General features: G+C 51.2%; 1 protein-coding gene across 5 annotated transcripts; it reads left to right on the top strand.

The window, feature by feature from the left end:
* The first annotated feature begins 6 nt into the window (after positions 1–6).
* On the top strand, positions 7–11,529 carry POLL (DNA polymerase lambda). 5 transcript variants are annotated; one of them, XM_063405456.1, is made up of 9 exons: positions 7–158; positions 1,326–1,469; positions 1,734–2,028; positions 2,607–2,772; positions 5,314–5,637; positions 6,148–6,321; positions 7,212–7,340; positions 9,300–9,468; positions 9,762–11,529. In XM_063405456.1, the coding sequence occupies exons 1-9, from the start codon at positions 143–145 to the stop codon at positions 10,124–10,126; spliced, it is 1,782 nt and encodes a 593-aa protein (XP_063261526.1). In that variant the 5' UTR covers positions 7–142; the 3' UTR covers positions 10,127–11,529. The 5 variants fall into 5 exon arrangements, with proteins under 5 accessions (XP_063261526.1, XP_063261525.1, XP_063261530.1 ...); XM_063405455.1 differs by having other exon boundaries at positions 1,731–2,028; XM_063405457.1 differs by having other exon boundaries at positions 67–201; positions 1,731–2,028.
* Positions 11,530–13,179: the final 1,650 nt, after the last annotated feature.

Raw genomic sequence — 13,179 nt, 5'->3', positions numbered from 1 at the left:
GCCTGCCCGGCCCCGGCCCGGCCCCGCGCTCCTTCGGGCCCTGCCCCGCTCCGGCTGCGCCCCCTCGGCCCCCGCCCTCCCTCGGCTCCCCCGGGCACAGCCGCGAGGTCTGGGGGTGTCGTATTTGTCCCCGAGGTTGTGGATGCTGCCAGCCCCAGGTTGGTGGCCTCGAAACCTTCATGGCCTGAGGAGGCTGGCAAGGCAGGTTTGGTGCCCAGCGCGTTGTGGTTTATAGGAGCTAAAATAGACTGCAGAAACACACTTCCGAGCCCTGGAGCGTACTTGGGTACCTAGAACCTTGGCGGGCTTTTGGTGTGGGTTTTTTCTTTATCTAATAGAAAGGATTACTTTTCCAGAGGGCTTTTCTTGGTTAGAACGACCTGAAAACGGAAACGTTTCAGCGAAGGTGAGTTTGAGAAATGTAGCAGGGTTTCTGTTCCCGTGGAGCTGAACTCCTCGCAGAAGCAAGGGCTTGAGTCGAGCTCTGGGTTGGCCTTTGGAGGATTATGTTTAGTGCTCAGATGAGAAGGTGACCTTCTCATCTAGCAGGAAGCCACAGCCAGATGGGACCATTTTCAGCTTTTGCAGGTTCGGTAAGATGGTTTTGTGCTGGACTGTGTCTGGGAACTCTTAAGAGATGCACAGAGTGCTGCTCAGAGAGGAAACCAGGCTGGTGTTTACTCAGCACTGCAGCCTCATGGAAGGGGCTGTTGGGATTCAGTGATTCAGGGCTTGTTTGGGCTACAGACAACTGAGCTTCCTTGTGTCCTGGTAGTTCAGGCTCCAAAGTTTGCATTTGCAAGGCTTGTCATGGTAAAGCTACAGTTGTACCCATATTGAACTTGGCTAGTTAATCTTTAGTAATTTGCTATTTCCAGATGAAGCCAAGTTGAGAGTTTTCCTCTTGTGGCTGTGTGAAACACTTGGTGTTAAGCAGTGTTTTATCTCATAGATGATTGGATTCCAGCCATGGCAGAAGTGTTTCCCTCTTGGGAATGTACTTAAGAAATAACTGGGAAATAAAGTTGCTTCTTTAGGCTGGGCAGATAGGAGCTCTAAAATGTTAAAGGAGTTGAATGCTTTCCATTGTGAAAACTCAGCTGTAGAAGTTTCTAAGACATTCAGGCAGGGTTGACTTAAGTGACTTGTTTTTCTGACCTTGTGGGCTGTAATTCTTGATTCCTGTTGCCTCCCTCACGCTGAGCATTTTTGGAAGGCAACAACTAAAAAGTTCGGAACAACAAAGACAGTGAACAATATGAGTGAATCTTGAGTTGTGATTAGGTGAAATCTAAGCAACCTTGCTCTTTCTTATTTGTATTTAGCAATTGCTGCTGACCTTCCCACCAGGCCTATGGAGCCACGAGGGATTGTCAAAGCCTTTCCCAAGAGGAAGAAAGTGAGGGATGACTCGGGGAAAAGCATCCCTCCAAAGATCCCGAAAGAGGAAGGAGCAGAGGTACCTGAGGGTAAGTCCTGTGTTCCTGTGATGTGGGATATAATACTTGTACCCAGCGTGTTAACTGTAAGTGCTGCTCCCCAAAGGCTGTTTCTGGCCCTCGGTGTGTTTTCTGTAGAGGTCACCCCCAGCCTGGTTTGGTGTGTCCAGCTGGAGCCCCCCAGAGACTGTCTGCCAGGGCTGATGCAGATCAAGTCCCGTGTGAGAGGTGTAGCCCTGCTGGGCTGGGGCACATTCTCTTGTCACTGTGTCCCTGCTCTGCTTTCCTCAGCAGAGTGGCTGAAGCCCGTCATCGCCTACGTGTTGCAGGCCGGCATTGGCCAGGCCAGGGCCGAGCTCTTCCGCAGGGAGGTTGTCCAGAACGGGGGCGCCGTGCGCGGCCAGCTCTGCTCGGAGGTGACACACGTGGTGGTGGCCGAGGACATGGACTGCGAGCGCGCCCTGCGCCTCCTCCGGTTAGCCAAGCTGCGCCCGGGGCTGCAGCTGGTGAAGGCATCCTGGCTTAGCGCTTGCATTAGAGACCAGAAGCTGCTGAGCACTGCTGGCTATGGCGTCTTTGTCCCTCACAGGTATGCAAATGCCACACTGCCATTCCTCCTCTGCATGTTCCTAAACTGAACAGCACTAAAATTTGATTTCTGCTCAAAATCTTGGACTGCAACTCCTTGCAGCTCCTGTGAGCATGACCCAAAGTTCTGTGTGGTAGCAAAACATGTAATAGGGCCCAGAAGTACTACCAGAAGTCCTGTCACTTGCTACAGGTGCTAAAGGTACCTCTTCATGATCCATCAGTGATAACAAGATGTCTCTTAAAAATGCTGAGGATTAAATACTGTTTCTTATTGAAGATGAAAGGTAGAGAGAAGTTGGTAACTAGGCACAAGAGGAAATTAAGAATGGAGCAGCAGGCACGGGTTAGGATCAAAATGTTTAGGAGAGAGAGTAGGAGTGGAAGTTGCAGGTCAGCAAGGTAGATATTAATTGAGGAGTTGAATTAAAACCAGAGTTATTAATCTGTGGTCTGAGAGAGTACAAGTCATATGGATTGTTTGGTCCATCCCAAAACATACAGAAGGATTTCTTGGTCGAACTTCTGAGGACTGAGAAGTCCTCCTTCTCTTGTACTGAAACATCCAATCCATGGCAGGTACCTGGAGGAGGAAGAATTCCAGAAAGAACAGCAACAGATCCTGGACAGAGAAAAAATCCAGCCCCCAGCAGAGGAGGGAGCAGTGAAACCGAATACTGAATCACAGGTGGAGGATTCCTCACAGCAAGGCTTGGGCACCCTTGCACAGCAGCAAGTGGCTGAGGTGAGGCTTTCCTGTACACATCCATCTCCCTGTGCACTGATCCTGCATGCTGCTTTTCCTGGCGAGGAGCATCCCTGCAGGGATATCATCTGAGAGTTTCTCAGCGAAGGGAAGGTGTTTGGATGTTTCAGTGAGCCAGACTCAGGCTGTGGACATGGTTACTGCTTCTCTTTGTCCTTTTAAGGTGTTAAGAATGGAAACAATGCCCCTAAATTGCTGTTCCCATCAGAACATTTCCAGCTGAAGCAATCCTGGTGCTCTGATCAGGCTAAGGCTCGCTATGGTGAGCCCTTATGTCCCTTTGAGGAAGATGCCCTGTCTGAGAGTATCTCCTTTTCAGGGAGCTGTCTCTGATACCTCATCCTGTGTTCTTGCCTGAGCCATATGGACCAGTTTTCTGCTCCTTGGCAAATACCCTGTTCAGACACGTTTCTACAGTGGATCAGGTTGCTACCAGAAGGATAGTGGAGGTGTTCTTAAAATATCTGTGTTGGATTATTAGTGGCTTCTGCTGTGAGTCAGCTTCTCTGGCCTGCTGTTAGCTTTCCTTCCTTTCTCTGTATTTTTTGCACAAATTTGCTGAATTTTTCTTGGGCATTGGTGCCATTCAAATCTATCTCTAGCAAAGTTACTTCAAACGTCCCCAGCAGCTGCCTTATATTGCTGGCATCTGTTTTGCAACACAGTCTAAAATTTTGTTGCCCAAACCCTGCAGTTACTCTCTACCGTGGCAGCACACTGAGGGCACAAAAAACACATTTGTAGACATTTCAATAAAATGCCTTTTCCAAGGTTAGGTCTGTGTGACTTGGGAAGGAGTGGGATATGCTTTAAAGACAATACCAACCACTTGAGACCCAGCTACAACAATAAAGCTGAAACTTAGTTTTAGAAGTAGCTTTTAAGGATAGAGTCTTTTCTAGCTTGCGTGGATGTTTTTTCTCTAGGAGATGATCGGTGTGCTAATGTTTCATACTAAACAGAGACTGATCTGGGAGTTCTGCCTTTGGATGTAAACTCCTGTGAGGAAATCCTGTTACCAGTCAGACTAGCAACCACTTTTTGACTGGCATCCAGATGCAGTAGTTCTCTGCAAGGCAGCCTCTGTAAGCAGTGCCAGTTACTCTCTATGAACCCAAAGCTGTCAGCCCAGGCTGCCTGCCTGCCTCTCAGGTAGCCTGTTGCTGCTGGTTGGTTTTGCACATGTGGTTGTAGAGTCCATCAGCTTTGCTGACAAAGTGTAGAGAGTCAGGGGTTTAAGGGCTGTTTCACCTCTGTGACGCTGCTGGCCAAGAGGATGGGAATTGCTTCCAGCTCCAGCTGCAGAGTTCTCTGCATTGTGATTGGATAATGTGCTCCTTTATATGCTTTTAAGGGGCTTACTGACTTATCTGAGCCCTCTGAGGCTTTGCTGCCCTTAGAGAGAACAGCATCTCAAGGGAGTTGCACTTCAAGACAAACTAAACTGATTAAGTCTATCAAATCTTCAATCTGACCCAGTTTTCAGAGTTATAAAAAGACTGCAAAATACATCCCATCTATTTGTCTCCAGACCTCCTACCTCCTCAGCCAGCAGAACCAGAGGTTGTAAGGATGTGGCTCTGACTTAGGCTGACCCTCTGCAGAAACTCATGGCAGAACATGGTGTGCTGCATGTAATTGCTGGACTGATCCCAAACAACTCTGCATCACTCAGAGTTACTTCCACAACACAGAAGCTCTTGGATCTTCATAGACTCCTGTGTTTATACATCAGGGGAGATGGGGACCCCAGTGAGCAAAGCAGTCTACAAAGCTTCTGTGCGGCTTTCTACTTCTATCCCCTTTTGTTCATTACCTGAAGCCAAGGCTCATTGTTTCTTAAGTCTACACAGAGGCATCCTAATGCTGAGGGTATCAGCAAATGCATACATTGGTTCTTTCTTCTGTCACTGAGGAATGTGGAGTCCTTTGTGTCATTCCTTCCTCCCCCTTTTCTCTTGCAGATAGCCATGGGGAAAATAAGGGGGTTTTAATTTACTACTCTGTTAAGATTTTCTGTCTGCAAACTGAAAACAAAGTTGAGTGCCTATCTGCTGTCATCTGCATCATGGGGTAGAAGTTGCTGAGTCTGAATGTGAGAGATGTGCCTTTGCTGCCACCAGACGAGCTAAGGATTTCCCACTGGGAGTAGGGAGTCGAGATCTCTGCCAGCTAGGGATTTTGGCATTGTCATATCTTGCTGCTGGCAGCAGTTGCTCACTTACTCAGTGTCTTACCTCAGCAAGGGCTTGGCTGTAGGAGGGGGCTGTGAGCTTGAATCACGGATAGGCAGCAGTAATTTCCTGTGCAGTGTGAGATGTGCATGTGTAGCTTGAGGTGTGTGGAACTGTGGTGTGCATATAACCAGCCATTTCTAGAGGTGGCAGTTGGAATGTGGTGTGCCCGGGAGGGAAGGTGGTTAGTGCTCTGGCTTCCTAATCTCAGAAGCAGCCTGTGCCAAGGGGACATATGAGGCATGCACTTATTCTCACACAGCTGCTTTCTGATCTTTCCCTAAAGAAATACTCTGAGGATGAAGACAGTGAAGGAGAAGATGCTGGTGTCACCCAGGGAGACCTGGAAGCATTGATTTCTGGCCACTACCCTGTGAAAGCATCAGAGGAGATCAGTGACAGCTCTTACACAGTGGCCCAGCCTCCCAGCAAATGGGTTTGTGCCCAGTCTTCTAACACCAAGAAGGAAAATCACAACCAATGCATCACAGAGAAGCTGGAAGTGCTGGCAAAGGCTTACTCTGTCCAGGGGGACAAATGGAGAGCTCTGGGCTACTCCAAAGCAATCAATGCACTCAAGAGCTACCACAAACCTGTCACCTCCTACCAGGTACAACACCTCCCCAGGGGGTGGAGCAGGGAGATAGACCTTCAGTGGAAGTTGTATAGCAAGTGCACGTTGAGATTTATTGACCACACACAGTGTCTGCAGAACAGCAAAAAAATGTAATCTGAGCCTTTTAGGGCCAGATCTGAACACTCACAAGATAAATGCCTTGCTTAGATGCAGTATGGGGACATTTTCACCTTCTTCTTCATCAACAGCTATTGGCCACCAATGGCAATAACATGTAAAACTAACTGGATATGAGTCTTAGGGGTTGTGGCAGTCCAGCAGTTCAGTGTGTTCATGTTTCAGTCCCATTCTGCAGGCTTGTCCTTTTCCACTTGAATTGATCAGCCAAGGTAAGCCTGGGCTAGAGAGGAGACCATCAGGCAGAGCTAGTCCTGCCACTTACGCTTTACTCATCAAGTGACTAACCAGGCTCTGAGTCAGCAGCAGCTCCCCAGCTTGTCTATGATCTTTGCTTTTCCAGTAGCAGCTCTGGTTTCGTTCTAGGAAGCCTGTAAAATCCCTGGGATTGGAAAGCGGATGGCAGAGAAGATCCTGGAGATCTTGGAGAGCGGGCACCTGCGCAAGCTGGATCACATCAGTGAGAGTGTTCCTGTGCTGGAGTTATTTTCCAACATCTGGGGAGCAGGGGTCAAGACAGCTCAGATGTGGTACCAGCAGGTAAGTTCAATGCCTTGCACAAGAGGCTTTCAGGTTATGGTTTGAAGACTGCTGCTGAGTGTAGGAGAATTACTTTCACAAATAGTTTTTAATTGCTGATATCTACAGTTAAGATTTAAATCTGTTTTTTTGGGTGAGGAACTATGAGGTTGGATCCCATTGTGTCTTAGCACTCACCTGAGACTTTAATTGTGGTGGGGTAGGTAAAGGACAAAGATGTGGAGAGGAGGAATGGGACACATGCTGCCTCTGCTCTAGCATCACTTCTTGGAGCTCATATCACACTAGTCATGGCAATGATGTTGCTAAGAGGCAGGCTTGAATCAGGGTATCTTGTCCATGAAAGCTCCTGATGTGATTGCTAGCTGTTGGCCTTGTCTGGAAGTTTTAAAAACGAGGTTGAAATAATTGTGCCAACAGGAGCAGCCCAGCCCACTGGGTGGGTTCCTTCTTTAAAAACAGTTTGTCTCCTGAGCACAAGCTAATAAAGCCTGGTTTCCTGTAGTGTTTGGTTTGTGACTGGATTCTTGACTGTTTTAAAAACACATTTGTGTTCATGCTGTCAGCTCTCTCTCATTGGGATGTTGTGGTGTTGTTCCTTTACCTGCATTACGTGTTTTCCTTCACAGTGTAGGGACGCTATGCCTTAAGAGCAGTAGCCTCCTGTCAGAGGAGAGGTGGAGATTAGAGGTGTGCATTGATAGTGGGATTGCCTAAATCCCTTCTTTTAGGAACCAGGCCCTAAAGTGTTCTCTACATGTGATCTCAGAAGCTGTGACTTGGCCTGAACTTGAGACAGGCTAAATACAATCTCCCCAAATCCTGGTGGAAAGTATGTAAAGAGCAAAGTCTTGGTAGATGTCTGAATATCAGCACACGGTCTGCACTAGGGTTTCCGGACGCTGGACGACATCCGCACCAAGGCCTCTCTGACCAGCCAGCAGGCTGTGGGGCTGAAGCACTACTCGGATTTCCTGGAGCGCATGCCTCGGGAGGAAGCTGCAGAGATAGAGCAGACTGTGAGTAGCTCAGAGTGCAGTACCTGCTGGGACATGACAAGAAGGTACACCCTGTGAAAATGGCCCTTGTGTTATAGCTTAGCTCTTCAGCCTCTCCCCTGAGTGGCATCAGTGCTTGGGGCACCCTCTTTGGGCATTGGCACACAAGGCCCCTACCTTGCCCCGTAAGAAAGTTCAGTCTGAGTGCCTGGCAAGAGGAGGATACTTCACAGGGGTCAGTTCTACACACTGCTTTGAAGAAGGCTGCGTGTGGCATGGTGGGATAAGCAGGTTTCCAGCTCTGCTTTCTTGCCTTTCATCATGTCTGGAATGTCTGCTTTCAGCTGAGGTGTCCATGGTGCTGCTTCTTCAAAGGAAGCTGTGAGCACCTCGTGATATAGTTGTCAGAGAGCAGAGGGTGCATATCCTTGGTGGAAGCAAAGGGGATCCAGGCTGCAAACGAGTGCTGCTTGCTCTAGGATGCTGTGGCACTCCATGACTGTGGGGTGCTAAACCAGTGTACCCTAATGTGAGCAGAGAGCCTGGGGGACACACTGTCATTGCTACCCCTGTGCTCTCCAATCACCATGGAAGCATCAGCCAGTGTGACTCTGTCACTCGGCCACAGGGCCTGGCCATGAAGAATACCCTCCTGCCAGGCTCCTGCTGGGGTGTCAGTCCTGTGTGCAGGATTAGCCATTTTGGTGGTGAGTGGTCCCTTTCCCAGGCAGGCTGGGCTGAGGAGCTGGCTCTTGGGAGTGGGTCTATTGTTATCTTGATGGGATTACTGTGCTCCCCTCCATACACACGCACACACCTCTGATGCAGGCCCAGGAGAGAGAATGAGGGATTAGTCACTGTCTGTGCTGCCTGTCACAGTGAGATCTGAGGAGCTTTTAGGCTTTCGGGTGGGGCTGAGAGTTTTCTAGAAATCTTCATTTAAAGCCAGAAGGGGGCAAAAACACCAGAGGAGGGCTTGCTCCGCATGAGAAAGGCTTGTGGCTTCTTGGAGCACCTTTGGGGCAAAGGTTAATGGGTTTATCTCTTGCTAATGAAGGATGATCCCTGAGAGTGACAAGGGGCTGTGGGCACGGACACTGCCTTGCTGAACCCCAGCCTCTGTGATGGTCCCATCACTGGGAATTGCTGAGCCCCTCATTATTTGCTGCCAGCAGGGTGATTGGCACAATCAGACCAAGAATACTTTAGGCCTGTCAGGGACTTGGGAGCCTTTCTTAAACATGTAATGAATGAAGCCATCAGAGTTAGCACTGTCTGCACAAAACAGGAGCTGCGGTCCAGCCTGGAGAAGACTGTAATAGGGGAAGTTCTGATTATGTTTTTGATTGCTGGCTGCAGCATGTTGGCATCCCTTTAGTCTAAAATGCTGGGACAATTGTGCTTTTTCTGGGTCAGGAAGCCCAGCTCTCCTGCAGAGGCAGATCTCCTTGCAGGAGTGAAGTCCAAGGGGAGCTCACAGATTTTCTGCTGTGTTGGGTCCTGGTGGGGAGACTTCGTGAGCCCATCCCTGTTTTTGAAACAGGGCCTGTGACCATCACCTGTTGAAACTGATTCCCTTTGTGGGCACAGCTGGTGAGCCGTGTGCTTGTAGGGCAGCTGAAAAACCTCTTATCTCTTGCTGTCTCAGAAACTGAAGGCTCTGAAAGCTTGTGCAGTACTTTGCCCCTTCATCTTCCTGCTTGTCCCAACCCAGTGCTCCCAAGAGCTGATGGTCAATCACCGTATGGTGTGGCATTGTGGAGGATGTTTGCAGGAATGGGTGGAGGCCACTCTGGCTCCCTCCTCCCCTGACAGCAGGCCAGCCTTCTTGGTGGGGCAGTGTGCCATGCCTGCCAAGTGTAGGGAGACTCTGGAGATGCAGGACAGGCCTCAAGGCAGACATGAGATCCTTTGCTGCCTTGGTGGAAAAGGCCTGAAGAGGCTGGCTGGTCTCTGACTCCTCATCCCTCTTTCTCGAAGGTCAGACAAGCTGCCCTGGCCCTGAAGCCTGGCCTCGTGTGTGTTGCCTGTGGCTCCTACCGTCGGGGGAAGGCCACCTGTGGAGATGTGGATGTGCTGGTCACTCACCCAGATGGGCAGTCTCACCGTGGGGTGTTCAGCAAGCTGCTTGACAGCCTCCGCAGAAGCGGTAAGAGGGTGGGGAAGCTGCTCTTAGAATGGCCACTGCAAGGAGGCAGTGAAGTGAATGGCATTCACTGAAGGATAGGTGATCACTTCTCCCAAGGATGGGACATCTTGTTAGTCCTTAAAATTGCTGTCCCTGGGCCTGTGTTAGGAGGGAACAGTGCTGCAGCTCAGCATGTTATCCCTGGGGTCCCACAGCACATGATGAGACTTCTCCTGCTGTCTGAGCAGTGGAGAGTTCAGCATGGAGGTGTCTATCTACCACTGAGCTCCTCTTAGCCTGTTCTCTCTCCCCAGGCTTCCTTACAGACGACCTGGTGAGTCAGGAGGACAATGGTGATCAGCAGAAGTACCTGGGTGTGTGCTGCCTGCCCGGGCCGGCGCGGCGTCACCGCCGGCTCGACATCATCGTGGTGCCGTACCGGGAGTTCGCCTGTGCCCTGCTCTACTTCACGGGCTCGGCTCACTTCAACCGCTCCATGCGCGCCCTGGCCAAGACCAAGGGCATGAGCCTGTCGGAGCACGCGCTCAGCTCGGCCGTGGTGCGAGGCCCTGGGGGTGCCAAGGTTTCGTCTGGCCACACTCTGCCCACTCCCACCGAGAGAGATGTCTTCATTCAGCTGGGGCTGCCGTACCGAGAGCCCTCCGAACGGGACTGGTGATGCCTGCTTGTCACCTTGGGCCTGCTGCTGTGCTGCTGTTTTGAAGGATATGATTTTCCCCGTGGTGGAAAGGCTCTGTGGTGCATGCAGGCTGAGGAACATATCCCAGCAAACTGGGGCTCCCTTGCAAGTGTGAGGCACGGCTGCTGTGCAAGAGCTCTGGTTTCCTCAGCAGAGGCTGTGGGCTGGAACCACACTGGAAGCGCTCTCTTGGTGTGGCTACCAAAAGGGCTTACTGCCCATCAGCTACCCTGGCCCTGCTCTCCCCAGCTTCGGAAGACTGAGCTGCAGAACCTTGTGATCCAGCCCCTGACAGTGCTTGAGGACAAGGGAGGTGGTATCTTCCTCTGTATCTGAGCACTGACACTGTGAAATGTCAGTTCTGAGCTGTAAATGAAGGTAGCAGAGGTCTAGCTTGGTTCTGTGCCAGGCCTTCCTCCTCACTACTGCTGGCAGCTGCTACTGCAGGAGTCTCAAGGGGTTAACCTGTGCTGCTGCTGTGTCCTACTGCCTGAGCTGATGTGTCCTTTGATGGGTCCCATTGCACAGGGCCAGGCTGCTGTGACTGCCATCAGCTTTCCCTGTTGCCAGCTAAGCCTTGAAAGAGACATAGGGACCTGAGGTGCTGTGGCTGCTTGTTCCCAGCCTTGTGTTCTGAAGATCCTCCAGATCTACTGAGAGTCTGGCCCAAGAGCTCCTTCTCAGTGCAGGAGAGGAGCAGGGTTCACAGCCTGAAGAGCTGTGCTCAGGAAGGATTTGAATGTAGTGGCACTGAATGTAGCCCAGCAGAGCTGTGTGTCTGTAGGAGGCATGGAGACAGAAACACAAGGAGATAGTTAAGTTCTAACTTGGGCAAAGCAAAACTTTTTCCCTTTTTTTTTTGTGTGAAAGCCATGGAGTCATCTGGTCTTTGATCAGGAAAAGTGTGTATGTGTTTGTGTATACATGTGCATGTGGCTGGTCCCACCAGTTCCACGGGAGTGAATTTTACTTCTCAGGAGACCTCGACTGTTTTATATTGTGGAGATGAATTTTCCAGAGACATTGAGTGCTCTGTCTGTTACAGGTATTGCAGTGGTTGCTGCTGGCAGAGGTGCCGTGGTGGGCATTTCTGTGCCAGGACCCCAGGGCTCTTGCTCCCTTGTGGGAGTTCTGATCCTGTCATGTACAGTGACAAAGCTGCATGTTCGCTGCTAGGGCAGGCACAAACCAGGTGGGTTTGCACAGTTCCTGTGGCTGCTGGGCACCAGCAGGGCTAAGGCCTTGCTGGGGTGGCCCAAACCCCAGCAGTGGCATTTGTCAGCCAGCATTTCTGCTGGACACCTGAAGAAAATTAATGTCTTTTGGCATGTCTTGGTGCTTTGAAATTTGAAGTGTAATAAATAAATCCCTTCTCTCTTTGCCCTTGGTATCTCTGTCTTTTTGCTCTCTGCACTGTGACTGTTGGGACTTTGTCCTGTGGCTTACCAGGAGCTCCTCCAGTGCTGTTCCATTTCCCTGGTTTGAGTGGAGATGGAGAACACTTCCAGTGTGGAGATCATCACACTGTTGGACCAGCACTTCTGGCTCTCAGGGCAGGGAGTTGCTGGCCACCATCCTCCCATACCATCCATCCTCTGTCCTGGCATTCAGCTGGCCATGTGGCTGAGCTGGGATTGGCTGTTCTCAGGGAAGGGAGCGATTCTTTAGCTCAGAGCCTTGGGTCGAGCTCTTCAGGTGTGGAGTCAGGAAAGGATTGCTGTCAGCTTTTCCATATGCATCAAACAGTAGGGCATGTGGGAGTTGGCTGCTGTTCTGTTTCCTGTTCTCTGCCTGGAACACAGCTCAGTCCTGAGCGTGGAAATGCTTTAGTTATCCAAGGGGAATATGGACATCCTGGAAGCCAAAGGTGCACGTGGAGATGAGCAGCAGGAATGATTGGCTCGAAAGGGAGATGGAGAAGCTGAAGAAGGCCAAGGGCTGCTGAGGCAGAAGCACTGAGAACTGAGCTGGGTTATCCAGCAGCAGAGGAGAGGCAGCCTCAGACCAGGGGCCTGTCAGGTCCAGGGAGAACACTTTGACCCCAGGAGGGCTGTGCAGCCCAGGGACCACCCCTCAGGGAAAGGGGTCCCCATCCTTACAGTCAAGTAGCTTTGGCTGGGCAGCACCACATCTGGCCTTGTCCCGGGCTGGGGATGGTCCTGTCCCACAGGAAGGTTTGATGAGGAGGTTGCTTTATGTCTGACAGGCCATGGGCCTTTTTCTGCCTGAGCTGAGGCAGGGAGCACAATGCAGGGCTGCTCAGCTTTGTGCCTTGAGCACAGGTTTGCCTCCAGCTCTGGATGCTAGGGCAAGCTGTTCCTGGAGGGCTGGGACTGCTTCTCTCAGTGGGGCCATGTGCTGAAGACATCAGTAGTGGTATGGGAAATATGGCACTGCCGGTCTCCCAGCTCCTTTCCCTTTGTCACCCCTCCTCCAGGGCTACAGTTCACACCCAGCTAGCAAAGGGATGCTGCAGCAGTGCCTGACCCTGCTGTTTGTCCTGCTTTTATTTAAGGAGAGGCTGGACATGGGGATGAGTGGGGCTAGGGCTCCACAGGAGCAGGAAGACTGTGTCCAACCCCTTGGGAAATGCCAGGGAGGGTGGCCCTAGTACGTATGTGTCATGTGGAGGCCACCGGGTCCCACCAGTCCCCTGCGGGAATGAGCATGACGTCTGTCTGTCCCCTCCCACCCCACAAATCCCTGCCCAGGAGCTTTGGAGGGGGCAGAGGGCCCTCATGTGGCTAACTGCAGCCCGCTGGGCCACGGATGGATAAGAACCGTTTCTCCTGGTTTTAGCTGTGAGGCTTGAAAGGAGCAGGAGGTGAAGGAGCTTGTCCAGAGCAGCTGGAGGATGACACTTCTGGATGCCGCTTGTTCCATATCCTGGTGCAAGGGGAGAAACGTGAGAGGTTGGGCTGTGCTGCCCACTGTGAGTCAGCCTGCCCTGGGCAGAGAGGACAGGGCTGCCCCACACAGGCTCCTCTCTATGCCTCTAATCCCTGCCCTTGCAGCAGGGCCATTCCCTTATC

The sequence above is a fragment of the Prinia subflava genome, chromosome 9 (assembly GCF_021018805.1).
Source record: "Prinia subflava isolate CZ2003 ecotype Zambia chromosome 9, Cam_Psub_1.2, whole genome shotgun sequence".
Classification (NCBI taxonomy): Eukaryota; Metazoa; Chordata; class Aves; order Passeriformes; family Cisticolidae; genus Prinia; species Prinia subflava.
This window is presented reverse-complemented; position numbering and strand designations above follow the sequence as displayed.